The sequence below is a fragment of the Helicoverpa armigera genome, chromosome 1 (genome assembly GCF_030705265.1).
Source record: "Helicoverpa armigera isolate CAAS_96S chromosome 1, ASM3070526v1, whole genome shotgun sequence".
Taxonomy (NCBI): Eukaryota; Metazoa; Arthropoda; class Insecta; order Lepidoptera; family Noctuidae; genus Helicoverpa; species Helicoverpa armigera.
The window spans coordinates 16,299,323-16,327,280 of NC_087120.1; the positions used below are offsets into that span (position 1 = coordinate 16,299,323).

A 27,958-nucleotide genomic window follows, 5' to 3' on the forward strand; every position below is an offset into this window, starting at 1 on the left:
GGTAGGAAAACACTGTCAAAGCAAATAAGGAAGTTGGGGTTTTTACCTTTATTATAGAGCCCGTCATGGAAAACAAAAGTTAATAATATAGCTTTAGAAGCCGCGTGATTGTTTTACAGCAAAAAAATAAGATTTATAATTTTCTGCTGATCTATGCTATTTGTAACCGACTTCTCAAAAAGGAGGAAGTTCTTTTATGCTTTGTAACTAGCCCTTGCATTGACAATGATGATGGGTAATTTTTTGAGGACATTTAACGACTTGAAACATTTTTTCTTGTTAAACCAAACTTAATTTAGAATGTAAACTGTATTTCCTGAATATAAAAACATTAATATTATTGTCAACGTACAATATTAGAATAAGAGTAGATCCCATGAATTATAAGTTTGATCTAGTCCCTCCACCGCGGCTGGTCATATCGTAAATAACTTGAGGTGTCTGCGGTTCCCTTCGTCGGAAAATACCTGCGTATGTTTCATTCCTATGCAGAAAGTTTCATCCGCTGCCTTTTCCACTATTTACACTAGTTTGTTTCTAAAAGGAATAACTATGCATTACTAAAACGACATCTATTTTTAGGGTTCTCCAGTTAAATTGTAATTACTTTCAGAAAAATGCAAACATTTACCCGCGTATAAAATGTCGAATTAAAAGTCAATTACCGAGTGTTACGGTATTTACAGTGGTAAATCTGGATCAAAAAGTATTACACTATAAATGAATTAAATTCGTCGAAACTCATTCAATGATATGATAGGCCAATCGGCTTTTGACTGAAATAATATTAAAAATGTTTTTCCACGTTGCGTGACAAAGTTGTATCATGATGACCCGAGGAAAATGCTGTGGATGTCAGTTGAGAACAATCCAGAAACATATTGAAACTCATGTCACAGTCACACCTATTAAGCCAATTTGTCACAGCATTGAAGTGAGAAATTCCCTAGTAACCACTATCTTAATTGATGGTGTTTCCAAAGCAATAAAGTTTGCATTCGAAATGCACTGAATGTAAGGTGTTTGAAACCATGTCATGTTAAATATGCCGAAAGGATTTAGTCGTAATCCTACCGACCAATTGCAAGCTGACTAGATTCCAACACAGGTAATTCACTAATCTGGTCATAGCTACACGTTGACACGGGTGTACCGTTAAACCGATAAGCATAGTGCACAATATCCACAATACGTGGAAACTGGGCCAAGATTCAGTTCCAGGAATTATCACGGACAGAACTGTTTTTTATTTTTCAAAAAAAAGGTTTCAAGCTTTCAAAGAGGTGTTAAAAAATCTGAAATTCGCACGAATCAAATCTGCGGAACCCATTCCTGTAATATTTGCCCACTCGTCACCCCCTCGTCCCATACAAACGCTCATGGACTTTTTTCAGCTTTATTGGTTTTTGTAACAGTTTCTGATGAACTTTAAAAACTTTATTGGCGAACACCATTAATCGAAGCTTGAACATCAGGACGTTGAGTGCAATTGACGGTCAACTTCAGGTGTTTCGCAATGAATTTGTAGAGAAATTTAATAGGAAATGCGAGCTGCCGTTGTGCTACAGATAGAAGAGCAATCTATTCATTGCGAATTTGTAGCAGTAATGCTCGCTTCTGGCGTTACGTTAAATTGTTACTGTATTAGTACCGATACCTACGGACGAAACAGGTTGATTTTCAAACCCTATCAATACCGAATTTCGGGGCTTTTCGACAACATCTGCCAATCTATCCGATATACCTATTTCTCAGAATCTCTCGGTAGCTGTTATGGAGCTCTATCCGAAATAGAGTCAGCTACAGAGCGCCTTACGAATATATTTTAAAATTAATTCCAAGCTAACTAGCAACCTAATAACGTCAGATATCTTCCTGGCGTCGGATAACTATCATAATTATAAAAGTAATAAGGTTACCCCGGCTAACGTGGATGAAAATAATATTTTAATGAATTAATTTTTCATATGAAAATGTCGGCGAGGCGCGACGTGCCGACCAACGGGTGAAATAGCATGTTTATTTTATGTTTAATTTTAAATCAAGGAAATGCAACATGCGTTAGTTACAAGTATATTTTTATTTGCCCTAGGCCAATATTTGTCGTTGCTCACTCCATCGTGCTGTTTGCTATACGGGTGCCCGATTACAAACTTTAACACCGTTGAAAATATATTTCATATGATTCATAATTGTAAATTGCTTTCACGAATATCTGTAGCTCATAGTAAACTCGTAGACGGGCGTAGGGGCCGATTTAAATGGATATTTAACTGGAGAACGGCCAAGAATCCTGCTCAGCTAATATATTGAAGGATTGATGAAATTTCGTGCTGGAGTGAGACCGTGACATTGTTATATTCATTTTATTCTACTTGGCGTGTTAATGGGGTTAAATATATATAATTACGGTGCACTTGTGTGCAAAGTTTGACGTAGTTTTGCTGTGTACGGTACGAGTTACCTTCCTCATCAAACAGATGCCTATTATCTCTATTACAGGCTAATTAGGAACTGAGTCATAGTTCAGCATCTTGTGAATACGGCTCACGTGCTTATGTCGGTACGTCCGTACGCATTGTTGGATAATTTCGGCTACATTATACCAAATAGTTTGTATTCAAGATAGCTTTCAAAGTAGGTACCTAATATTTACTGAATAGAAAATAATGTCAGTAGTTTGAGCAAGTTTTTACAAGGTTGAATTAAAGGAAATAGCTGACGAAAATTGTGGTAGAATGGTCAAGGTTGCAATTACCTGAGATGCGAGATTATGTATGTATGTTTAGTTAAGTACATATGAGACTTAGTACTTATACATATGTATGTAGTATCTGTTGTTTATATTAGTTGTGTGGGAAATCCCAGCTTGGTATATTGACTGTCTGACTGAGTTGCTGATAATATTTCCTTTGTAAAATGAAGTTGAATATGTGACTATAATTGTTAAGAAATAATTTTAAGGCTGATAAAAATAATTTCAATGTAGTTTCTTGCCGGTGGTTTTCCATGGCCTACCCTTTGTGGAATCATGTACCTACTTGTATAATAAATAATGTAGTACCTATAGTGTCTGTGTTTTCAAAAGTGCCTCCAAGGACCTATTTAAAATATGTTTTTTAATACAGGCTTACTGTGTTACATTTTGTGTAAAGATGATGATGCCTACGGATTAATAATTTTAAATAACAAGATGTTGGTGAGTTTTCAGAACAACTTACTAGAAAATGTTATTTTTACAACTATACCTGTAAAATATACATGAAGTAATAACAGAAAATGAAATAAAAAAAATTATAGACAGCACAGAAAAAAAAATTACAAAAAATAAAACTTAAAAATAAATTTTGAACCGAAATAAAATAAAAATTTAACTTATTGTAAGCACTCACTTGGCTTGGTGAAGTTGGGGGGTGATGCATTGTAGAAGTAGCAGTAGACCCCAAAAGCCAGCACGAAGAGGATGAGCAGCAGGATGCGGGTGGAAAATGGCCGACAACGGAGGATGCGGGTCCTCATTGTGGAAACTGTTAACAAAGGAATTTATTTAGCATTTTTTCCTTAAAGCCTTTATTTTTATATTAATTTATATTTTAAAGTATTTAATTTATATGACAAGTAAGTATAAAAGATCATGGAAAGTAATCTCAATTTTAATTTTGGGTATTCTTCATACTAAGATAAAGTCTTTCTGACTCAAAAGTGCCAATAAAAACTTTTTACTGGTGTTGGATATAAATTTCGTTAAAATGGGTATTATTTAAACATTATTTAGGAATTTAAACAGAATATTTAATTGAAAATAATTTTGTTTTATTTTTTTACTTTTATAACATAGCGTAAATTACGAATCCCGATCTACATCTGACTATATGATTGAAACAATTCTAAAAACTGCTATTATTTAGCTTGCCTTCCAAAAAACCAACAGATTCCCCCAAAACCGCCATCGAATTCTACTTGTTTACATTATTTCAAACTCCCGTATTCCATCTATCTATTAACCAATTAAATTATAATCACTACCGACAGACAAGTCTAAATATCAAGCAAATATCAGCCAAAAAATAACAAGAAGAAAACCAAAAAATCTTATACTTTACCAGGTATGAAGAAAACCAAAGATTACGTACGTCAAGACGATTAACACAAGCCATACAAACACAAAATCACCGTGCAAGAATAATAAAAGTTACCTTGTCTCATCAAAACTTAAAATTTAAAACTAAAATAAAACTTTAAGCACAAAAAAGTCACGACCAAAAAAAATTTTGCTCTTCTTCCTACAATCGACTTTGCGTAAATAGTAAACAGCCAAGATGCGGCAAACACTTCAAACTACTTAAAATAAATTTACTCACATTTTATCTGTCACCACTATATTAAAAACGAAGTTGACATTTTAGTTTATTCGAAACAAACTCGATTATTTATTTATCTGCAGTGTAAGTTATCGCTCACGCTTGCATGCAGCAGCTAGACGCCACTGACGACTGCGTGCTCTAACCAACCCACGACTACGGCTACAATACCGATTGGCGATGGCAACTCGCTTGCCGCGGGGTTGCCAGGCGCGCTCCTAAATGCTACCAAGCGCCAAATAATTAAATATTGCACACCGCTTGAAATTATATTGTTTAGTTCTGCATCATGTGTGTAATTTTTTTGTAAAGTATAATATTTTTGAGTTCTCTTTCTTGGTCAGTTTAAAATGTAGAAACAATCAAAAGAATAAATTTTAAATACCTACAATTTTTTTTTAATGAGTAAATTTCGTGGAAATAATGTTATTTTTTTAATTAAAATGGATGTTAACTTATATATATCTAGTTTGTAATGGGGAAACCATTACAAACTAGATATATATAAGTTTAAAGTTAACATCCAATTATTTTTACGCAAAGGATAAAACGGATTTTTATTATCAAGACTAAAGAAGAAGAATAAATATCAATAAAAATATTTTACTTGTAGGTACGAGTTGCTATCTTACTGTCATAGAAAGTCTTGTGCAGTGCAGACGGCTGCGTAACTAGAAAAACTTACGACGCTTTAGAATAAAGTGGGTAATGTATTACTTAGTAACTAGCTGTTTTCCCGCGAGCCGGGATAAAATATATTTCGATTTATTACCTGGATTGCTTTTAAAAAATATATCCATTATAACTTAAAAATGACTGAAATAATGGATATATTTTTAAAAAGCAATCCAGTCATTTTTAAGTTTAAACAGTACGAACAAAAATAAAAATAATCCTTTTTATAATATAAGTTTAGATTAGAATTTACAACTAAAAAGTGCTGTTACTTCTGCTATTTTATTCTATGATGGTGACATCTTCTCACAATGCCAATTATTGTATCCACAGATAATGTACCTATTCGGACAAATTATTAACCTTGATGTTTTTGGTATAAACTTAAAAAATAATATTTTTTTGATTAGGATACCGTGTTCAGTTTCTGAACACACCCCTCCTTATTTGACATATTCTGAATACCAGCCCAAGAAGAAAGTTACCGTATTAGTAGAAAAGCTTCATCTTATTAAGTGTTCGCACATTTCGGACCTTTTTTGTTGCTTGTTTTATTTCATTTGAAGATGTTGTTATATGTTATTGCACATCACGAAACACAAGAAGGATAAAATAAGTATCTAAAAGAAATGCAGACTGTAATTGTGTTTATTACACTTTTTATCACAAGTCTCAAGTTTGACCACTAGTTTTAATTTTAGGCACCTTAAGATTTTAATTATAAATGGTACCGTATTTATAGATTATTTATAAGTAAGTACCTAAAGTATGATAGGTATATGTAACCAAGTATCTTAATTATGTTGTTTATAGGGAAATAAAACAATAGCGATTGTAGGTGGACGTATAAATATAGCTGCATTATTAAGTAGTTAGTATGGATGTTTAGTAGCTTATCACAGTATTGGTTGGACCGAGTCCACGCGCAATCTGTTGCTAGCTAGTAAGGTGGCGTATCGTGTCTTATAATTAGTTACTTTGTTTCAATTAAAGATGAAATATAACGAGCTCGGACACACTGGTATAAAAGTCTCTCATATCAGCCTGGGAGGTGCAGCGTTCAGTAACTTTTACGGGTAATTATACTCATAAATAATACTTTTAATGAATGCATATACTTTGTTTTCTTGTGTTGTGACGTTCCTTTATCGAATAACACGCCAGTTATCATTACTCGCAACGTTTTAAACATATTTATTAACCCCTCTGCTCGACAAGATTTTGACATATGACTTTACCGTTGATTCGGCGGGATATTTTGAATCGCGACATGGAAGTCAAAAATTTGTACTAACTTTCAACACATGAATTCTAAGTCCGTAATGCCTGATCAGAAGTATTTTAACTATAACTTTAGAGCTCACTTATTTGACAACAACGTGCAAAGGTCAAATGGGGTCAGTTAATTCAGAAAAAGATAATAATTACGGTGTTTTTAAGTCTATCGAAAAGTTAGGCATTTCAAATTTGGTGAAAACTTACCAATAAATAATCGCATCACTTTCTCAAACACAACACAAACGTCATATTTATAACATTTTCAATCCGTTGCAATACATTTCGTGCACTTATTTATGTTCAATAACTAAAAAATCAGCACATAAAATACACAATAAAAATGAACAATTTACAAGATCAAAGAGAAGTAGACTTTGGAATGGAGTATGTATTTTTTTTTTTTCAATCAGCGGTGTGCATTCGATACCTAAATCGGATATTTATTATAAATAATCGAATACCAATTTTATATATACAACCCGTGCCGATAAAGAATGGGATTAGAAATCGCGACAGCTGTATTCAACTCTCGCTCATGTGCTATAATGTATGAGCGAGAGGTAAATACAGTTGTCGCGATATCTAATCCCATTCTTTATCGGCACGGGTAGTACATACCTATTTTTTAATAGCAACTTATTTCAATTTTATTTATTAATTTTAAATTATAGGTTCAATTTGTTTTTGTTGTTAAGAAAAAAGATATTTCAGTTTTATGAAAATTTTTAGCATTAAATTTTTATATGTATTATTAATTTTGGTGTTGCGTCATTCGTAATAATTTTTAACTTTAATTGAATTTTTATTACCTATTACGGAATTTTAATTTATTCTTATATTATTTCTCAACAATTCTAAGATTTTTGTTTCGGCGGAGGGTAAGCCTGGTGTTCTGAAATATAATGCAATTTGTAACTACCAAAGTAATGTACTTATTTGATGATGAGAAACAATAATAATAATTGATTGATTTTAAAGTCACCAAATATTTTTTACCGAATCCCAAAAAGGAGGTGGTTCTCAATTTGGATGTTTGTTTTTGGTCGAAAGGGTAATATTTGTTATTAGGTCCAGGATCTGATGATGGAAACCTTGAGAAATCGAGGGCAACTCTCGAAAATTGTAAGCATAGATAAGGTTATAACTTGACACTCAGATGTATGTCTGATAACACTATGAAACAGTAAGGTTTGGAGCTGACCTGATGATGGAGACCAGAGAAGGTCGAGGGAACTCGACAACCGAACTTCTCTCGTCTACATCTCCTTCACTGTTGCAGAGGCCTCGTAAATACGAATAATATAAGCACAAACACGAGAAAGTTTAAATATTCAGTTGTCGAGTTCCCTCGACCTTCACTGGTCTCCATCATCAGGTCAGCTCAAAGCCTTCACTGTTGAATAGTGCTACCAGGCAAACACCTGAGTGATAAGATTTCAACCTATGTATTTCTGCAACTTTCGAAAGTCGCCCTCGATTTCTCAAGGTTCCATCATCAGATCCTGACCTGATGATAATGGGACCACCTCGGAAGTATACGCTATCAAACAAAAAAAGAATCATCAAAATCGATAAATAAATGGCTGAGTAATCGCGTAACAAACATACGAAAAAATGGTCGAATTGAGAACCTCCGCTTTTTGGGAAGTCGGTTAAAAATAAGTCGGCGGCGCGCCGGCCATCTTTCCTTCTTGGACCAGCTTTCGATGAACAGCGAACTATTTGCCCTTTCAAACAATAAAATCGTCATAAAATTTTGCGATAACTACACCTAACTACGGCTCTCGTCAAATTGCTTTGCCGCTCAGTTAAAAAGTTGGAAGTAACGAATCGCCATTAAGTTTGGCAGGTCTACAGGAATCCTGCACATAAAACACCCGAAGAAATAAATAAGTCTTCATTTGCCGTCTTCAGAAACCCTAAAAACCGAAGATTATTTTATTCCGGCTACAACGTATTTTCTACCACTGATTTTCTAGCATTTTTTTCAAAATAAATTTACTTTTCCTAATTTATTTTCAGATTATGGTAAGTATACAAAAGTGCAATTTAGTAATATTATAATAACAAATAATATAAAATTATTAAATCGATTCTTTATTTTAACGAATCGGATCATTCGATGCAAAACTTCTATCACCGTCGCCATCTTGTCTATGCGTCTTCAAATTTAAAAAAACAACTAATGTAAACAAACATGGCGAGTTCGATCAGAATTCCCGGTAATTACGATTGGATTTTAAAAAGGTATATTTCTAACGGGATGCTAAATATGAAAGGTTTGAATGCGTAAAAATAATTTAAATTTATTTAGTTATTTTATTTAGTACTCACAAATGTGGTTTGATTGGAAAGAAAATAAATATGAGCGTAAATAATTAGGAAAGCATATGACTGATTCGCAGACCCCAATTGGGGTCTAAACCGAGCTTACGGTGACATTGATGTTCAGACCCCGATTGGGGTCCGCTACGGATTTGACGGTTAACTTAAAAATAAACTGCAGCTGAAGATACGTAGGTATTGTTTATCATCGGTCGTTAAACATTGGGATTTATGAAGTTGTAGTTATGAGTATACGTCGGCCGGCGGCTGGCTTTATTGTTTATGATTTTTTTGCGAATTTATTTTTGTTTTAACCCTAACGTGCTGTGTGACAGCTCGTATGAAGTTTGTTTGGTCGGAGGAGCGGTTGGGAGATGACTTGTGCTCGATTTAACACTCAGTTGTGTAGAGGTCAAGGTCGAATTTTATGATCGTTGACATTGATTACATTTGTTACGCCAACATGCTACTACACAGACACACATTGACTGTGGACATTTTAGACGCATCGCTTTTTAGGGTTTTGTACCCAAACGGTAGACGTGGCCCTACTAAGACTTCGTTGACTGTCTGTCTGTTTGTCACTGGCTTGAATAGGTATGTGATGAACCGTGATAACTAGATAGGCAGAGACTATGAAATGTTATAGTTAAAAATGTTGTCGTGATTTTTAAGTTCCCATTGCTAACAGCAACAAGTAGGTAGACGCTTTTAGGCCTTAATACACATAAGTGTACACAGTACTACCTACTTCCCGCACATAGATAAGTAGCATAGGTATAGATGCGAAGTTTCATTATTAAAAAACATTCGTTACAACAAAAATAGGCACATCCTTACAAAATGTTCGCGTTAATAACATTATTAGGTGCCTAGGATGTTACGGAACCCTTCATGTGCAAATTCTTGTCGTGTTCCACATACTTACTTGTCAATCGATTAAACGGTTACCAGTAATGCGATGCACGGGAATTTCGAATGAAAATTTTTGACATAAAATGTTACTTATTGAATTTTATCGATATGAAATAGCTCGATATTTCCATATCACTAGTATTTCGAGAACGCGGATCGGGCGGTATGCTCGGTAGGCGAATATCGCTGTCGCCTCGCTCGTTCTACCTCGCTACAAGTCAGACCACAGCTTTATACCTGTATTAAACATGGTTAGGATAACGTAGTAACTATTGATTTCTGACACTTACGCGAATATTAGACATTTAAATAAAACTACTTTTACGGATTTTATCGCGGTTATATTATATTATTTTAATTTTAATCCCGACGTTTCGGATCCTTTACAGCATCCATGGTCACGGGCAGACTAAGGTGTTGGTCGTCTTGATATATTAGTTACAAACAGCTACCCTACATATTGTTAATTATTATTGACAATCCGATTCACGCAAAACGAGCTCACTGTATCCTTAGGTCGAGCAGTTGTAGGCTTGGATTTTGATTTAATAGTTTCTATGATGGGATTCCAAGCAGGTGGTATGAACGTAGTAACTATTTTAGTAATCTGTGAATTACAAAAATGATGATGATATTTTTTTTAGAAAACTAAATTAAGTATACTTTTAGATACTATAAAATCTACTAACATTATAAAGAGGTAGGTATCTAAACTTTGAAAGTTTGTATGTAGGGGGTACAAACCTTTGGAACCGTTGGCCGGATTTCCAAAATTCTTTCACTTATAGATGATACCTAGCTACAATGTTCCTGAGTGCCATAGGCTCTATTTTAACCCGGTACGGGAAGTAGTTAGGTAGTTCCTAAGTAGTAAACCGCGGGAAAACGGCTAGTGGTAAATAAAATGGTACAAAGTAAAATAAATAAAAAATATGTTTTTATTTAATCCCTCAGCCATCAGCGTCAATGATTAGCAGATTACGGCACTATAAAACGATATGGTTTTATAATGTTTACCAATTTTGTGATAGGTAATTGCGTAACAACTGCTTGTTGACTTTTTATGTAACACAGTGTAATAAACATGTAAAGACGACCAGTTATATATTTTTTATTGATATCTTAACACCAATTCATCATATGCCTAGCCTTTCCCAACTATGTTGGGGGTCGGCTTCCAATCTAACTGTATGCAGCTGAGAACCAGTTTTTCTGACGCCTTATCTTTTTTTACACACAAATAAACAAATCCAAAACAGTTACAAGGAAAAAAATAAAGAAATTTAAAAAAAAACATCAAATGCAATGTAATTTTCTGCCGTAACTGTACGCGTAGATGTTACAGGAAATGTATGAAATCGGTCATTGTGCACAACTCCTAGAAATGAATGAATGAATGAAATGTCCTGTACGCATGGTTTCCGGAGATGTCTGCTGCACTATGCGCATACAGGACGTTTAATTCACAGAAAGCATTGCTGTTACTGTAATGTGTTAATACGATATTGGAAAGTCAGTCAAATACTAGGAAAGGAGTTTTTTTGTAGGCTATGTGTGTAAATTAATAGCCTCGGAGTTATTTAGCTACACTAGAAAATAAATACAATTGTTTAACTTCACATATTTTCGTTAAAAGCATAAATGATAATAAGCATTTTATACATGTTAAGGTACAAGTTACACCACCACAACGCATCCCAATATTCTGTCTATCTATTGCTAGAGATAGGAAGTTGGCATTACATTCTATCTCTAGTATTTAAGCAAATCAACAGACATATTTCTAAAACGCTAATGCTACCCGCTGTGTCCTGTCAACTGCACAATGTCACCGTTGCATCATTGACAAGAGATTAGTCCTCTATACGCAGTGAAATTTCACCCTTCGAAATGTTACTAGCCACTCCCCGTGGTTTCACCCATCCATAGCACCCCAAACACCATGCGTCCTTTGACCCTTGGCAACTAAACAGGAACGGCCTGATGTTTAGAGTTTATTATTTCGTCATTAATCTTTAAAGATATTTTCTTTGATGTAAGCTATCAGATTTAAAAATACCTGAGATTAGTGCGTGGAAATTATATGCAAGGTTCAGAAAATGTCATCAATAAAATTATTGACCCGAATCACAGATCACCTCCAAAATGAAAAGTGCATTTAAAAATAGATCGAATTTCCAAACAGCCTCGTTCCTAAACTCCGAAAGTCCGAACAAACAATTGACATTCGAAAATTAAACCATCAAAACCACGGAGCACAAACGCTAAACGGAGTCCAGACTTCGTTTTCAATTTAAGTAAAACTAGATTCTGTCAATAATCTGTCATCCCTGTGTTGCCGTCTCGGGTTGATTGCCTGGTCCGGGGAACGCCCTCCAATGCCCCTTCACACGAACGACAAGCCACTACGTTTTGCAACTGGCAGCCGAAAATAGAACAAAACTGGAGGTGCTAGTCCATTTTGTTTAACTTCCACGTTCGAGGTACGCGGACTATGTGTGCCTAGGTTTTTTGTCGGCTTGTAACTCCAATATTGATGATAGTGTTGCAATATTTTCTTGAGTTTAGAACGTATGTATCACTACACCAAGCAACGGAACGTAACCGATGGAGACAACTGGTTGACGAAATAAAAAGGAGTCACGATCCTCAGCATTGAGGGAACGATCGAGGAGAGAGAGAACGTATGTATGTTTGTTTAGATACTGGCTGTTTTGTGCGGTTAAATTCGTATCACCATCACCTTCCGATACCATTTCCCAGGTTTTCATCAAAGTATACCTAATATTGAACTTCAACTGTGACAGCTTAATTTACGGTGAAAAAATAGCAAAGAACAAAATTATTATTATGGAAATTTGTATGTTGTTGCCAGTACCAAGTACCTACCTAGATTTGCTCAGTTTATAAAATGATCGCATTTCATAGCATATCGACGTGGCTGCGATCGCTTCAGATCATTTGGTGTATTTTTAGTCCAACCAGAACCTGCGACATTTCATCAATTGACCAAATCTACGACATAGCTACGACACAAACCAATGGTAGTTGCATTTTAGTTAATACTAACTAACAATTTCTCTACTGCAACTTGTTTCAGATCGTTCGACGAGGAAAAGGGCTTGGAACTAATAAGAGAAACGCTGAAATGTGGAGTGAATTATGTGGAAACTGGACCTTGGTATGGCGGCGGAACTTCCGAACGAACTATTGGGAAGGTAGGTAACGCTTAGAGCATATAACTAACTGGACACGCCAATGCTGTCTTTCCCTCTGCTTTGGTAATGGTAAGAGACTGCCCCGGCGATATTCGTATGAGCATTGTAGGTCCAGTTATAGCTGTGCTTTTAAAGGTTATCGTGTGCGTAACAATGTTATCGAAAATAATAAAAAAACAAAAAAAAAGTGGCTTATTCAAAGTAGGCTGAAAATCAGCACTTTTTGAAGGTCTTTACAAAAGACCCCCAAAACGCCCGCCCTTCACCATTGCCTATGTTTTTGCTGGGAAGAAGTGGTGGAACAAACTCCCCAGCAACACAATATATTAGCAGACTTGGTTGGTTTAATACTCTAAGGATAGTAACTAACGTTTGTGGGATAAGTCTACTCGCCTTTAGTAGAGATTAAGTTTCAATCTTCACTGTTTCAGTAACATATCTCTTGGTGTAACTTATTTGACTCTTACGTGAGCTAAACTAAACCGAAACTTTTAACCGACTACAAAGAAAAGAAGATTCACAATTTTACCTGTGTGTATAAGTACATATATATGTGTATGTTTGTTTTTGTACTTATATCACACTTTTCGACTGAACTGATGTTGATGCGGTATTCAGCACAGTATTTGTCAAACTTAGGAAAAGGTTTCGTTTTTGATACCTATATTATTAAAGTAGGTTTTTTATTATTTTGCTAAAAGTTTTTAGACCGAACCCTTTTCTTTCGCAGTCGGATCATAACAACAGTCAGTATGCAAGTTGCATGAAGTATTTCCGATACAAAATTCAGCCACGTCCTGGAGCCCCGCGTCAATATTATTCGTGCTAAGCTTACTAAATAAACTCTGGGTTTCTAGTGCTTTGTGCGGTTTTCGAATGAAAATTTTTGGCCTAATTTAAAACCTAGGGTTTAAGCGAATCATCCATGTTATGAAGCGTATAAAAAGCTTTAGGTATCGCATTAAAACGGCTAACCCATAGTTGTGTGTGTCATGCACATTGTCTTTGTGAGAGTTAGTGACTCGATTCTTGCTACTGAGCGCTCCTAAGCTTACACATACAAAGACAATATGCGTGTAGGTACTTTAACACACACGAGTGTAGATCACCCGCTTTCAAATCAAATCAAATATTTTTATTGGTAGAAAGTACTTTAACAAAAGTAAAAGATGTCAAAAATAATAAACAGAACACCATGTCTTGCCGTCAATGGCGTACAAATGTTGTTATCATAATCATCAACTCATATTAAAAATTAATTAAGTAACAGAATTTTGTGATATAAAGCATCTGTAACACCAATGCTCTACTTATTTGGACTTACTCTATCGACCCAACCGTCAGGTTAATGCTTCCTCCATTGAACATTAATTAACTTAAAGGCAAAGCTCAAGTAACTATTAAGTTATATATTACTTAGTCAACTAAGTGCAATTTCCTTTACTAAGCTTATTAGGAAACTATAATACGTCATATTAGGAAACTATGACTAGCTATGTTGGTGTCGTCAGAAATCTTAATATTATATTATGTGTACGTATGCAATTGATACCAGACCAGGTAAAACTGGTTGTCAGATTTTCTGCCCGTAACGCCAGCCAAGATCAGCAGCTGAAACCCATCAAATTAACGTGCCTTCTGAAATGCGAAGTAACTCATCACGACGGTCACCGATCCACGGACAAACAGCGCCAAAAGTTGCAGAATTTTATGATCGATCGAACCATGCGAGATTTAATGCCACATACTCTTCCAAAATTTAAAGTGTCCGTCAATGTACCTATTTAACTTGCCTCCATCGCATTGTATTAAAGTTCCCTGCAATTCTACTTATTTGCATCGCCCAGCACCAATCAATAAGTACAGAAATTCGAGCTGTCTGTTGATTTTATACAATGAACTTCGGAAGGGGATTTCTGTCAATTTACCCTACAAGCGAGAGCCCAAAGTTTGTACAAGAAACAATCCTGCTTCAGTAGGAAAACGGATAAAACAATTAATGAAGCACGCTTTCGTTTTGCAATCAACAATTGCAGAATTCAGAGATTCAGTACTAAATTTAGTTCTGCAGTATCCCATTTCAATCTATACTAATATTATAAAGATGAAAACTTACTTTGTTTGTTTGTAATGGATAAACTCAAAAACTACTGGACCGATTTTAAATATTCTTTCACCATTAGAAAGCTATATTATCTGCGAGTAACATAGGCTATATTTTATCCCGGTGTGGGCAGTAGCTCCCACTGGACGCGGGTGAAACCGCGGGAAAAGGGCTAGTACCAAATAACAATTACGTTTAGTCGGCCCATAGTTTGTTAGGACTCACAAATCAGTACGAAAATGATTAACATTATTAAGATCAGGGATTTAGCAGGTGTCAGTCCAACTGAAAACTTTGACCTTAATAAAGATTTGTTAAAAAAATGTTTCTAAACCAACTGTTTAGTCTGTAATATGCGGCTCAAACTGACTCTGAAGGCTACAGAAAAGTTGCTTTAAGTTTAACAATTGAATGATTAATAATCATATTATCAGTTAACCGTGGGGGTAAGTAGGTACAACTTTTTGACTGCAGTTAGATACAACAGTATTTTGTAAGTATGGCATGGTATTGATTCCTAGGCGTCGGTGGCAGCTGAAGAAATTCCCAAGTTTTTAGTTCGTATTAAATATTTGCAATAAGCTGATTACACAGGTGACTGTCAACTTCATTACTGTTCTTTGTTCATTTAGCTTTTTAATTTGCATCAAAGATTTATTATTATCTTTGGGGTATATACCTATAATGGCTATAATTTCCATTTTGCCAACAATAATTAGTCATTTAAATTACACAAACCATTTTCAAATTCAAATCAATCATAAGTAAAGTAACATCTAAAACGCTTATTGTGTGAGTAAACTTTATTTGACGTTAGTACTCATTAATATCTCTAGATAAAAACCAGTCAGACTGCGCACGAAAAGATGTAATTATTTATTTAATTGAGAGAATCCAATCTCGAATGTGACTTAGAGCCAAAGCACGGTCGGCTGATTTGAAAATATATAGGTTCATTTTATTAATCCTTCTCTTAGTATGGAACTTGTCCAACGTCCATGTCCCATGTTGTGATTTTAATTCACCAGGGCTCCCCTAAAAGTTGAACGCTACACAGGGGCACCTAAAGTCAGTAAGTACCCAAAAGTACGGACTACAAACGTCAAACGATAGCAAACTGACATTTAATAACAAAACAAGTACTTAATACTGTAGCGAAGTTATATCAAAAGTTGCATACAGTATTAAGTAAAAGTTTTCCATAGAAGGGTCTCGCTGAAGCGGCTATTTACAGTTTTTAGTTTCGTACTTAGGTTTCTGAGGCCGGCAGGACTACAGGACAAATCAGCTTTGTTGTAAGTACAATAGGATAGAACTTCGTTTGAAAGTTGTAACTTGCACCTACTTAAGTCTTAAGTATTTCATACTTCTTCTTTATGTGTCGGCACGAGGGGTGAACGTAGCTCTGCTTGCATAGGACCTGGTAGAACAGTGGTTACAAAATCTTAACAGCCTTACTACAAAAACTTAAACATCTGTTGAACATTTGTCTAAAAAAGTGTGGCTGCAAATCGGATCTTATTTCGACGTCATTATCTGAATTTTTTTAGACAAGTGTTCAACAGACGTTTAAAAGTCTTTGTGTTATATTATATAAGCCTGTATAAACCCCGTAGTTGCATTAGTTCAATAAAAAAAATCATATTTTTGCAACCGAACCAATCAAATCATCTTTCATAAAATATAGCTGATGAAATAAGTCAATAGAGTCCGTTATGATTTCACGAGTATTTTGTTAACGAATTGTACGAATATATCGAGAATTGGGTATTGTAATACTGAGAGACGAGAGATTGGATTGGTGGCCAATCCATTATGCCTGCACGTTTCTGGACAGAATTTTATTAATTAATTAAGTAAAAATGGGAAATAAAATAAATGTTGGACTGTGTTGTCATATCAAATACAATGTACAATGCATTGTAGTCAAAGAACTTTTAGTAAGTAGAAGGAATACGAAGCGTTCGCAACAAGTTAGCTTTTGTGCATAAAATATCGTCATAGACATGAAGTTCCGAATAGAGTAGTTGACATTTTCTTTGTCAAAAATTAAATTTTAATATTTTGCCTTTCATATCGCTGAAAGTTTTTGAGTTCTTCTGCTGGTTCATTTAGTATAAATACATGCAAGTCACTGAAATAATCTTAGTGTGCTATCGAACTTGAGAGTCTGAAATCGCCGATCCGCCTTGAGCAAGCGTGGTGATTAACGCTCATCCCTTCTATGCAGATGATGATGCACTATCATCTATAATCGCATTATACTTATTGGCACTTAGTGTATCAACGTAGTTCCTAGCAAATAGGATTGGTCAATATTTAATTAAACCTCGGAATAATTCCTGATTTGGAACACAAATGCATTACGAGCCTTAATTACATTTAGGATCAACACTAGTTCACATAAGGGATACACACTACAAACTTTTAGTCGGCCGATAATTGTTTTGGGCTCATAAATCAGTATGAAGATGAATGGAAGTTCGTAACAACGATCAGGTATTTGTCCGGTAGGTATCAGACCGACTAAAAAGTTTGATTGAATTCATGATTTAAAAAAAAACAAATGGCGAGCGACTGTTTCGTCGACAGTGTGCGTAGGTTTTAAGCTTAAAGCTGTAATAATTAGTTCGTACACTGTCCGAGAATTACACTGAATTTGTGATCCCATTGATTGGATCGTACTTATCTACTTACATTATATCTAGGTTTATATTAGGTAGTTCTTTGTTTATGATTCAGTATCCCTTTATTACATACATAATTTCACAAGATATACATAGGTATACCCCGCGGCCTCTGAGAACCACATAGAAGTAGCCTACATAATTTTCGATGAATCGAACTATGAAATATTTTTTAAAAACACCCAAGTTTCAATTAGCAAGTTCAAGCAAACAAATAAGTTGTACAATATTATTATAGACTGGCTGTTTTACCGCGGTTTAACCCGCATGTCTGAGCTGGGAAGAAAATAGTTATTCGCAGATAACGTAGCTTTGTAACAGTGAAAGAATTTTTTTAAATCGGTCCCGTACTTTTTGAAACGAACGAACAAAAATACAAAGTATTCCTCTTTATAATATTAGTACAGATCGGACTTGTGATTTTAACAATATACTTTGTTACAGGCTCTGGTAGGAGTACCACGGGATTCGTATTTCATCGGCAGTAAAGTCGGCAGATATGAGATGGCGACTGAGAGGATGTTTGATTTCTCCGCGGAGAAGACCGAAGCTGGAGTGGACAACACGCTGCGTCTACTCGGCTTGGATTATGTGGATTTGATACAGGTAAGATGGCAGGATTCAATAATATCATCCAATAAGCAATATTCTTTATTTTGTATTGTGAATTTCTTTCCAGTCTGACTAGCAGCTGCTGTATGGTAGTATTTTGCGTAAAGAGGCTACTTACCTAACCTCTACAAAATGTATAAATAATATGGAGGTGGTTGACAGACGATAGATATAAGAAGGCCTTTTAAGATTTCTATGTAGGTATCTCTGGAGATTCCATACTTTCTATCACCGTAAGAACCAAAAGTTTTCACAGGGGCCAACATCTTCAAATGCTTGCCAAAGCATGCAGTCACGTTCACGTATGCATTTACGACGGATGTGCTGATCCACGGGCTTCCATCAACAAGCATTAGGTCCCCAGCTTGGAGCATGCATCTGTCACGCATCCACGAACTAATCTAGTCATACTCGTCATCCAGACTGATAGTTCCGGCTATTAATATCTCGACAGAGGGGGCGTCGTAATAGACTAAAGTACCCGCGAACTTGACCTTCTGTATGACAGTTGGAATCACGGCCGGGACAGTTGACAGCTGCATTATATTGCAGCTCCGGTTGGTAGCATGACCGTGACTTCAGGTTGAAGGCGAAACGTACTCTGCGTAGACGCAAGAACGTGGACAAAGTAGCGAAAGTTTGAATTGAAAGAGTTCCTTATTGCCAAATGTTTTTATACTCTCAATTAATACCTTGATAATGCGTAACTGTGACGTTTCACATCACACATCACATCATCAGCCTATCGCAGTCCACTGCTGGACATAGGCCTCTCCAAGTGCACGCCACTGAGATCGATTTTCGGCTGCTCGCATCCAGCTCCTGTGCCGTTTCGCTTTGTAAAATTTTTCTACGCCAATTACAGGCTAAACATGTAAGGGTCTGATATTATTTGACACCTTGCAAACCTATTTGAACACTTTATGTACAAACCTGTTTGCTATACATGTAGGTACCCACGTTTTAACAAAATAAATTATATTTTAATGATAAGAACTGATGAATATGAATTGAAAGTAAAGGTGTGGACTCAAAATTACATGGAAGTAAAGGCTTAAAATGATTGCCAATTATTGCAAATTGTTTTTCCAACGGACAGTTGATTCAGCATTGATTGTATAAACGAGTATCTATCAATGTTGGATATTCCTGATTTCTTGAACCATAAAGAGTGATTCGACGAATACACACATTAATTGTATTGGTATACTTATAGGTAGGTCTATACGTATTCTCTTTTCGTCGAATGCACTCAATTCTTTGTCCAAACAGAACTGCGTTACAGTTAATTAAAATATGACGGAAACCAATTATAGGTACAATGATTTTCCGTGAATTTTCTGATGTAAATAGCCATGTTAAAGGAAATTCACGGCTGAACAAAACTATAGATACCATGCTCCATTTCTCATTTCGTCAATTAAAATTTCGATACGAACTTTTACACCATTAAAGTACAAATAAATTAAAATACTGTTGAAACATTCTGCATTTACAATATGAAAGAAATAAAATTAAAACCTAGAAAAGTTCGTAGTGAACGATGCAGCGAAATGGCAAAGCTTTGCAGTAGGTAATGTTGGTAAAATGAATAAAGATATAATTCGATTAGTTCAACGTGAACTCTCTCAGTAAATATGACGCGTTTAAGTGTGAATGAATAAAAACTTGTATTTATTGGACTCGTTTTTAGGGTTCCGTACCTAAAGGGTAAAAGGGGACCCTATTGTTTTCGCTCCTCTGTCCGTCCGTCCGTCTGTCACCAGGCTGTATCTCATGAACCGTGATAGTTAGAGAGCTGAAATTTTCACAGATGATGTATTTTTGTTGCCGCTATAACAACAAATAGGTACTGAAAACTAGAATTAAATAAATATTTTGGGGGGCTTCCATACAACAAACGTGATTTATTTGTCCGTTTTATAAATACCGGTACGGAACCCTTCGTGCGTGAGTCCGACTCGCATTTGGCCGGTTTTTTAATAAAATGGTTTATTTCGCATGATCTGTCCCTCGCAGTGCAATCACCGATTGCACCGAGTTTATATTTCTCTGTAAAGCCGCGGTGGTCCCGTTTCCCAATCCCATTTAGTTACTGTTTGCTTACCGGTGCTCCGAACTAAATGAATCCATTTCGAACATCATTTTATTAATTCGTTTAGCGTATTTTTTACTATTCATTAATTGAACACAGTTATTAATCGCACGTTTTGTAGGTACTAGTCCTTTTTCACTTCTATACCGACGTAGAAAAATATTTCTTGCTGGTTAGTTGCCGTGAAAAGGTTTTATTTACACATTTCTTTGATTCCAATCCGCTTTACCGTGGAAAGCATAACAAACAGGTAAACAGAGGGCTGACTTACTTTGATTACTTTACCTGAGGAAACTGAAAATGCATCTTCTTTGATAATATAATTTATTCACATCTCTCGTATTGGTTGTTTGAAGAGCTCCCAGCTAAAACAGATCTAATAAATCATTTATTTACGGGCAAATTTGCCTGGTGACATGATACATGCATCCCGTTTCCCGGTAGTTCGGAAACTAATAATGCTCGACGTGAACTTCCATGTTGTATGCGACTGACTTTGAGCTGAAAGCAAGCACATGATCAGTTAATTTCGAAGCGGATTGGCGTGAAATTGTCGTCTTTGTACCACTGTTAATCGTGAAATTACGGACGCTTATTATCACGTATCGGCGTACTACGGAATATGTAGTATGATAGTGTGAATGGACTGACAGGTATGAATAGATGATTGACAGTGATTGGCCCGTTTGACTGTGTAGTAAATTGCTAACTGTATGAACGTATAGACACGTCAACAAGAGTTTACATAGTGAAATCTTGTATTTATATCGTCATCGGGTCGTCTTCCAGTCTAAGCGGATTCAGAGTACCAGTGCTTTTAACATGGAGCGACGGCCTGTCTGAACTGTTGGTATCCCTTGATATTCCTAGAACTTGATAAGACTAGTTACTGGAACATAAAGCCTTCCTGACGTCTTCTGTCGATATTTATTAAACCTTTATCTTCTAGTTACTCGAAATTCAGTTTTCCGGCATCTACTAATTTTATTTCCTTGTTTTAGGTCCATGACGCCACATTCGCACCAGATATATCAATTGTCCTTAAAGAAACATTGCCGATGCTCGAAAAAGCAGTGAAAGATGGCAAAACACGATACATAGGCCTTGCTGATTACGACATAGATCTCATGAAGGAGATCATTGAGGAATCTGATGTTAAAATATCTTCGATTCTGTCGTACGCGAAATCGACATTATGTGATAATCGGCTGCAGAATTACACCAAGTATTTTAAGGTAAGAATGTGGTTTATTTTGTTGGGAAAGAAAGAAATGTAATGTTAGGGTCCATTCAAACAGACCGGCTCGGAGAGCATCGGCGCGCATATTTCTTTTCACTCAGACCGGAGCCGATCGGCTGTGCGAGCATTAAAGAGCAATCGGATCCAAACGTCAAGAACAAGTACGCGATCGGAGCCGGTCGGCTCCTCTTATTATTTCACACCGAGCGCCTTCGAGCATTCTTAATGTCAAAAGCAGTGCACATGCAAAAATGAATCCTACTACAAATACTAAGTACTCGATTTTCAACGTGTTAAGAATTTGTTCTCCTCCGAGCCGGTCTGTCTGAACGGACCCTAAGAATAGAATGTAAGTACGTACATACTTGAAAGACTCTTGACTCTTTCTATAGAATTCTTTTATTTAGACTTTATAAGTGTTTTATAGTATTGTTGAGTTCTTATGCTATTTGTATCAACAATGACATTTTATCTATTTACCTATGCATTTTTACAGAATAACTATTGTGTACGTCTTTAAAGAACATGTGTGTTCTACAACCTACTAAACGTGGTTCTTTGTAATATTGTAAGAGCGCTTTCACACTAAACGGATTTTCCGGCTCGGCTTTTCCGGCAATGTGCGGGTCGTCCGTGTATCGTCACGCCTTTGGCAATACCAGGCGCTCCATCCATTGCACCGCGCCCCGTCGCGTATTATGCTTTCCCGCGTATTTCCGCGTCGGCAGTATGTTGTGGCGTGATTTCTATATAAATTGAGAGACTTGAGTAAAAATCGGCCATGCTATGACGCGCAGCACAGTCGGTGAAGCGCCTAATAATACCTAACAATTGACAACTACTGGTGTGAAAGATAACGCCTGAAATCACGCGACAGAGTTTTTCCACTCGGATGTGTCGCGCGGAGGAAAACCGACCTTCGAAGCCCGACAAACTATATACTTAGTCTGAACGCGGTCTATGGACTAGCAACTCCTGTAAAAACATGATGCTTAACAAGGCTCAATTTTAGTAAAGAACACTTGATGACTAACTTTTCCCCAACTTAGTTGGGGTCGGCTTCCAGTCTAACCGGCTGCTGCTGAGTACCAGCGTTTTACAAATAGCGACTGCCCATCTGACGTCCCCAACCCAGTTACCCAGGCAAAACTCTTCATATGTTAATAAATTCAATAACATTAATTTAATACTTTAATATGGTACACATTCACATAGATAAACACAGCAGGTATACCTATCCATATAAGTAAGTACCTATAGTGTAAACCACTGCACCGACGTTCACGCTAGGTACATACTATACCTATACAATTAAGCTACATACATAGATACATATCTACCGCGGGTAATGATGACCGCGATGCGGCTGCACAAATTAATTATTTGAGTGCATAAGAGAATGCACCATTAGCCTCAGCTGCGTGTATGTAGGCCGAGTTCTTGTTTAATTAGATGAACTTGTGTTTACTGTGTAGTAGGAGTATGTTACCTGGGACTGGATCTCGTCAAACACATTTTGAATATTCAATAGTTACCAATAGTTGAAGCATATTTTTTTAACTTACTTTTTGTATTGACAAAAAGATCCTCTATAAACGTGCCCACTTTTCTGTCTGGTACTAACTCAGTCATTTATTTGTTAGTTAATTTGTCATTTTTACACGCTTTTTATTAGCTTCACCTGTATGTTTGTTACTTTCCTATAATGTCTCACTGTCCAGTCGTACGTACCAGTCTTACCTAGGGGTATTGGATTGCCGAGGTAACTGGGTTAAGGAGGTTAGACAGGCAGTCGCTCTTAGTACACTGGTACTCAGCTGCATCCGGTTAGACTGGAAGCCAACCCCAACATAGTTGGGAAAAGGCTCGGGAGATGAATGTTCCACTGCTGGGCAAAGTGCTACTCTATCTCGATCACACTTCCCGATCCTTCGACTAAGTTCATCAGTCTCGATTAAGTAATAATTAGTAAATTATTCAGATTCATTTAGTCAGTAATAGGCTTTTTAGCTACATTCACAATCTTATTTCAGAGCAAAGGAATCAGCGTGATTAACGCGGCTGCTACTGGTATGGGTTTGCTGTCGAACCACGGGCCGCAGCCATGGCATCCTGCTAGCGATGACATCAAGGCCATTTGTAAGAGGGCTTCCGACTATTGTAAGGTAACTTTTTTCTCATTATTTTTAACTAGCTTCTGTCAGCGGTTTCACCAGAATCCCGTGAGAACCTCTGCACGAACCCAGATAAAAAGCCTACAGCCTTCCTGGATAAATGGGTTATCTAACACTGAAAGATTTTTTAAATTCCTGAGATTATTAATCAAACTCTATAATACATAGATAAGTACCTAAGTTGTCAGTTAACCCATTGTATGTATTGGTTAAAAGTAGGTAGTCCAGTCTGTTAAACTGAATTCCCACATTAATTTCATCAAAACAATAATTTTATGCAAAAGCCATCGGAGAATGTCACTATATTTGTTCCTGAAAATAAACAAATGCAGTCGACAGTCGCTTGCGATACTTCATTACAGCAAGCGCAGCTCCATATGAAAGTATTCTATTTGTTCAAGTTGGTCATATCAGAAGATTCATATTGCAAAACGGTCGAGCGGTTATTTGCACGCTACCTTCAGCAAATAAGTGCACTATCTGTAAGAGATAATAATACGAGGGGACTGTTTGTCCGCGGTAAATACCTGCAAAGGAGTAGGGAATGTGAGCGGAGATACCATAATGCAGGTAGGTCAGGCGCCTTCTGCTAGGTCAAGTTCGTATAGTGGGTATGACCAAAACGAGCAGTTACGAGTGAAGTAACGAGGTAATTGGGTTCTGTGGGACACCGGTCAACGAATTTTGGTATTACAAAAAATGTTCGGGTCTCAAGGCGTATAAGGGCGAAGTCAGTAACGTTCCTCGTCCCCCGCACAGCAGCATTTTGGCGCGCTACTTTCTTAGGCAATTTTCTGTTATGGCACCTCCTCTAATCATTTCGTTCTCCATGACCTGCAGACCCTGGAGGTACTGTCCCATACTTCATGTGCAAGCACTGCTTTTGTTTGCTTTGTACCAAATACCAGGTACTTGCATCTCTACCATTAAATACATTTTCTAAGCAGCTTGCATCGTACAAAGCGTCCGTGAGAGACGACCGATGTATGCTTTCTGCTTATTAAATTCAGACCGCTCCACTAAATTCAATTTTGATGAAAATCACACAAACTAGAGAGGTGTGCTGTCTCTTTGAATGAAGCAGTTTCTGGTTTAGGACGCAATTTCAGACGGTAGATGGTACTTAGGAGACGGAATATTCGCCTGCATTATTATATTACGAATTTGCCATACATATGTTGGTATTTAAAACCAGTATTTATAATTATAGCACTCGTACCTATTGATTCGTGGTTTTAGATAATAAAAAAACCGATCGTGACTCAGTCACGAAAAAACATAGGTACTTACACGGAAAAATAATGTCGGATTTATAGGTAGGTATATGTCTACCTACGTATATTTCCTAGACTTCATGATCTGCTAACATTATGTTATACAGGTAGGCAATATGATATAGGTAACTTAGGAATTTCGGAATCGAGTCCAACGATTTTCATCAGTACGTAGGTTTCATGGGCGGATAAATCGACTAAGCTAGTTTACACTCACCAATAAAAATATCCCGAGTAAAGCTCGTCTGTTTAATTTCTCTACCTTCTAACTAGTGCTGACTTTCTGACTAAGGCTGCGTTTAAACCAAACTGAGTGTCAGCCGCCGTAAGTCAGCGTCCATGCATATTACTTACGCATCACGTATCGTCGATTAGATGTGAACGTTCGTAAAGTTCGCTCACATTCGGTTGACAGTCAGTTTGGTTTGAACACAGCCCAAAGAACCTCTCAATTCTAGGAACAAAACGTGGAGCTAGCCCGCCTCGCCACTTGGTTCACGCTCAACCAGCCAGATATCGACACGAACATATGTGGTTTCTACAACGTGGAACAGCTAAGGGATACCATCGACGTGCTGGATAATGGCCTGACTGAGCACGAGGCACGGGTGCTAGAAGACATCCAATTAAGGTGAGAAATTGCCCGTTTTGCCACATTGGGATGGTGAGGTGAAATGTGGTGTTCGACCATGTTGTGTCGCTTGACGGTTGGTACTGAGAAATGATAAATCCAAATGATCTTGTGTCGACCAATGTACGTCATAAAATGTATGTTGTCCATGGTAGTGCCTCATAGTTTAGGCGTTTCACAAGCTTTCACGTGGTGTTTTTTCTTCCACTTATTTCAGTAACAATCTTGGACTTTACGAGTTCGTATACAAACCTCTCCCCCTACTTATTTTTCCGTTAGTTTAGACTCTTAGTTTTCCCTTTAACACGATCAGACAGAGTTAGTACCGCATACAATAATAGTTAAATCAATTTTCATATGAAACTGTTCTATATCGCGAATATTATATTACCGCAGACACACAGAATTGCAGGCAATTTAGATAAACAAATTATAGCCATAGGTAGGTTCTACAGTATAGGAGCATCTTAGACATGTCAGAGACTGCATGAATAAGGCAAGACCAAGGAAGGTGATATTTACCAAAGAGACTAGAGCTAACTGAACAAATATCAATAAACAGGAGCAGGTATTTACTTACCTGTGTCTGGAAGGCACGCCGTCGCGATTTTGCTTCGCTGGAGATTTCCAAGTCTCTTAGTCATGGAGACAATTTCTGTTGTATAATCAAACGCGAGTATGGTAGTCAGAACCTATATACTAGGTGCCAAGTAAATGTGCTTCCTAAAGAACACCTATATTAATCTACTTAAGCTCAAGTACTCTGAAAACTTAAACATCAGTTTTCTTAAAACCACTGTTTACTTACTTACTATGACTATATTTTTAAAGATTTTAGAAAAACGAAAGTTTGTGATGTCGTTGAAAATGGGCTGTAATTTAATAAGTTGTGCTAGTTTTGGTCAAACTTGATGACCAATATTTGACGTCGTATTATGTAAAGAAGGATAAGTCCTGCGGAAAGATAGTAAATAAGCGGATAAAGAAGATTTAGTAGCGAATACTGTTCATTTCAAATTTTACAATAGTTACCAATGAGAAGTTGGCTTGACCAATGAGACAATCTTTTAACTAGTAAGAAAAACGCAGATACCTACCAGTACTACCTTAGAAGTTAATTGCTTTAATGAATATACCTTATTGGCGATGATACGTTTAATTACCATGCAACGAGATACCTTGATACGATGTATAATTTAAAACGATAATTGTGGAGCCTCAGATATGAGCAATATGAAGCTACTAACGCTATCTAGTAGTGAAATTATTTGTTACTAACGTTTGATAGTAACGTAGAGAGGGCCTAGGATAGGTACAGACTAAGCCTTGCTCGAAGCACTAGGTTACGTTTTAGTTCTCGTGCGAAATCATAGATGGCGTTCTAGTAAGGATTGCAAAAAAATGGCGCTTCCCATTTCTTGTTTGCCATCAATAATTATGTACAGAATGATCTTCATTATTCGGTATATCATTTAAACATCTTTGGTAGTCGTTACTGGTAGTTAGAAGCCAGAAAGTCTGACAGCCAGACTTACCAAGAGGTATTTGGGTTGCCAGGGTAACTGGGTTGAGGAGGTCAGATAGGCAGTAGCTTCCATGTATAACACTGGTACTCAGCTGCATCCGGTTAGACTGGAAGCCGACCCCAACATAGTTGGGAAAAGGCTAGGCAGATGATTCAGTCATAGAGTATTTACACATTTCAGCACAGTATCTGGTATTGTATAAGCACAATACCTAACTATAATTTACTTTTTTCTGTTGTTTTAGGTTCTTCGACAATGTGGCGTTGCACTGGGATAACGTTGAGCTGCCCATTTACAAGGCAAAATTAAATGCATTACAGAACAAGTAATATGCGAGGAAGTATAACAAAATCAAAGAAATATTACAAAACCTTGCTTCATTTCAAATTTTAGACATCAGTTTCACTGTGTCGTGATAATATAGTGTTAAAGACAAAATACATCATTGCCGAAAATAAAAATAAAATGTATGTAAAATAAGAAGCTAAATAAAACTATATTTTAATATTTTGACTTTTTTATTGTTTTTTCAAGATTTTCAAACTGGAATGCACCACAAAAGATTGCTTGAATGGTACAATAAGATAAAACAATATTGCTTATTGCATTTAGTTTATGTTCACACTCGACTAGTTAGTACACGCTGAAGTATATCGGACATTTTTGAAAATGTTAGTCTAATTTTGAATCACAACTTGAGCATAATACAAAGTAATAATATCGTCATATCGTCATACCACAACCGACAAGATTCAAGAATCTCAAATAATTTACTATTTAAATTACCCTACCATTGAAAATATTATTAATGTATACTATTTGCTTTTTTTATGTTTAGAAGAC

The 27,958-nt window shown here is 36.4% G+C and overlaps 2 protein-coding genes across 2 annotated transcripts in view; one reads left to right on the forward strand and one right to left on the reverse strand.

The window, feature by feature from the left end:
* The window catches only part of LOC110372438 (alpha-mannosidase 2), a 73,733-nt gene extending 69,175 nt beyond the window's left edge, over positions 1-4,558 (reverse strand). The window contains 2 exon segments of the mRNA XM_049851545.2: positions 3,393-3,527; positions 4,362-4,558. Coding sequence (XP_049707502.2) covers positions 3,393-3,519 — 127 coding nt within the window. The 5' untranslated portion in view covers positions 3,520-3,527; positions 4,362-4,558.
* A 1,364-nt stretch (positions 4,559-5,922) lies between these two features.
* On the forward strand, positions 5,923-27,595 carry LOC110372471 (uncharacterized). Its single transcript, XM_064036376.1, has 7 exons — positions 5,923-6,112; positions 12,655-12,772; positions 18,008-18,169; positions 21,272-21,505; positions 23,544-23,675; positions 25,417-25,589; positions 27,360-27,595. Exons 1-7 carry the CDS (start codon positions 6,030-6,032, stop codon positions 27,442-27,444), a joined length of 987 nt encoding a protein of 328 aa, XP_063892446.1. The 5' UTR covers positions 5,923-6,029; the 3' UTR covers positions 27,445-27,595.
* Positions 27,596-27,958: the final 363 nt, after the last annotated feature.

Bases quoted from the DNA above. Each gene is read 5' to 3' on its own strand.
- LOC110372471 (XM_064036376.1), top strand. From the start codon at position 6,030: ATGAAATATAACGAGCTCGGACACACTGGTATAAAAGTCTCTCATATC. The intron at 21,506-23,543 runs GTAAGAATGTGG...ATCTTATTTCAG, and splicing joins ATTACACCAAGTATTTTAAG to AGCAAAGGAATCAGCGTGAT. The intron at 25,590-27,359 runs GTGAGAAATTGC...CTGTTGTTTTAG, and splicing joins CTAGAAGACATCCAATTAAG to GTTCTTCGACAATGTGGCGT.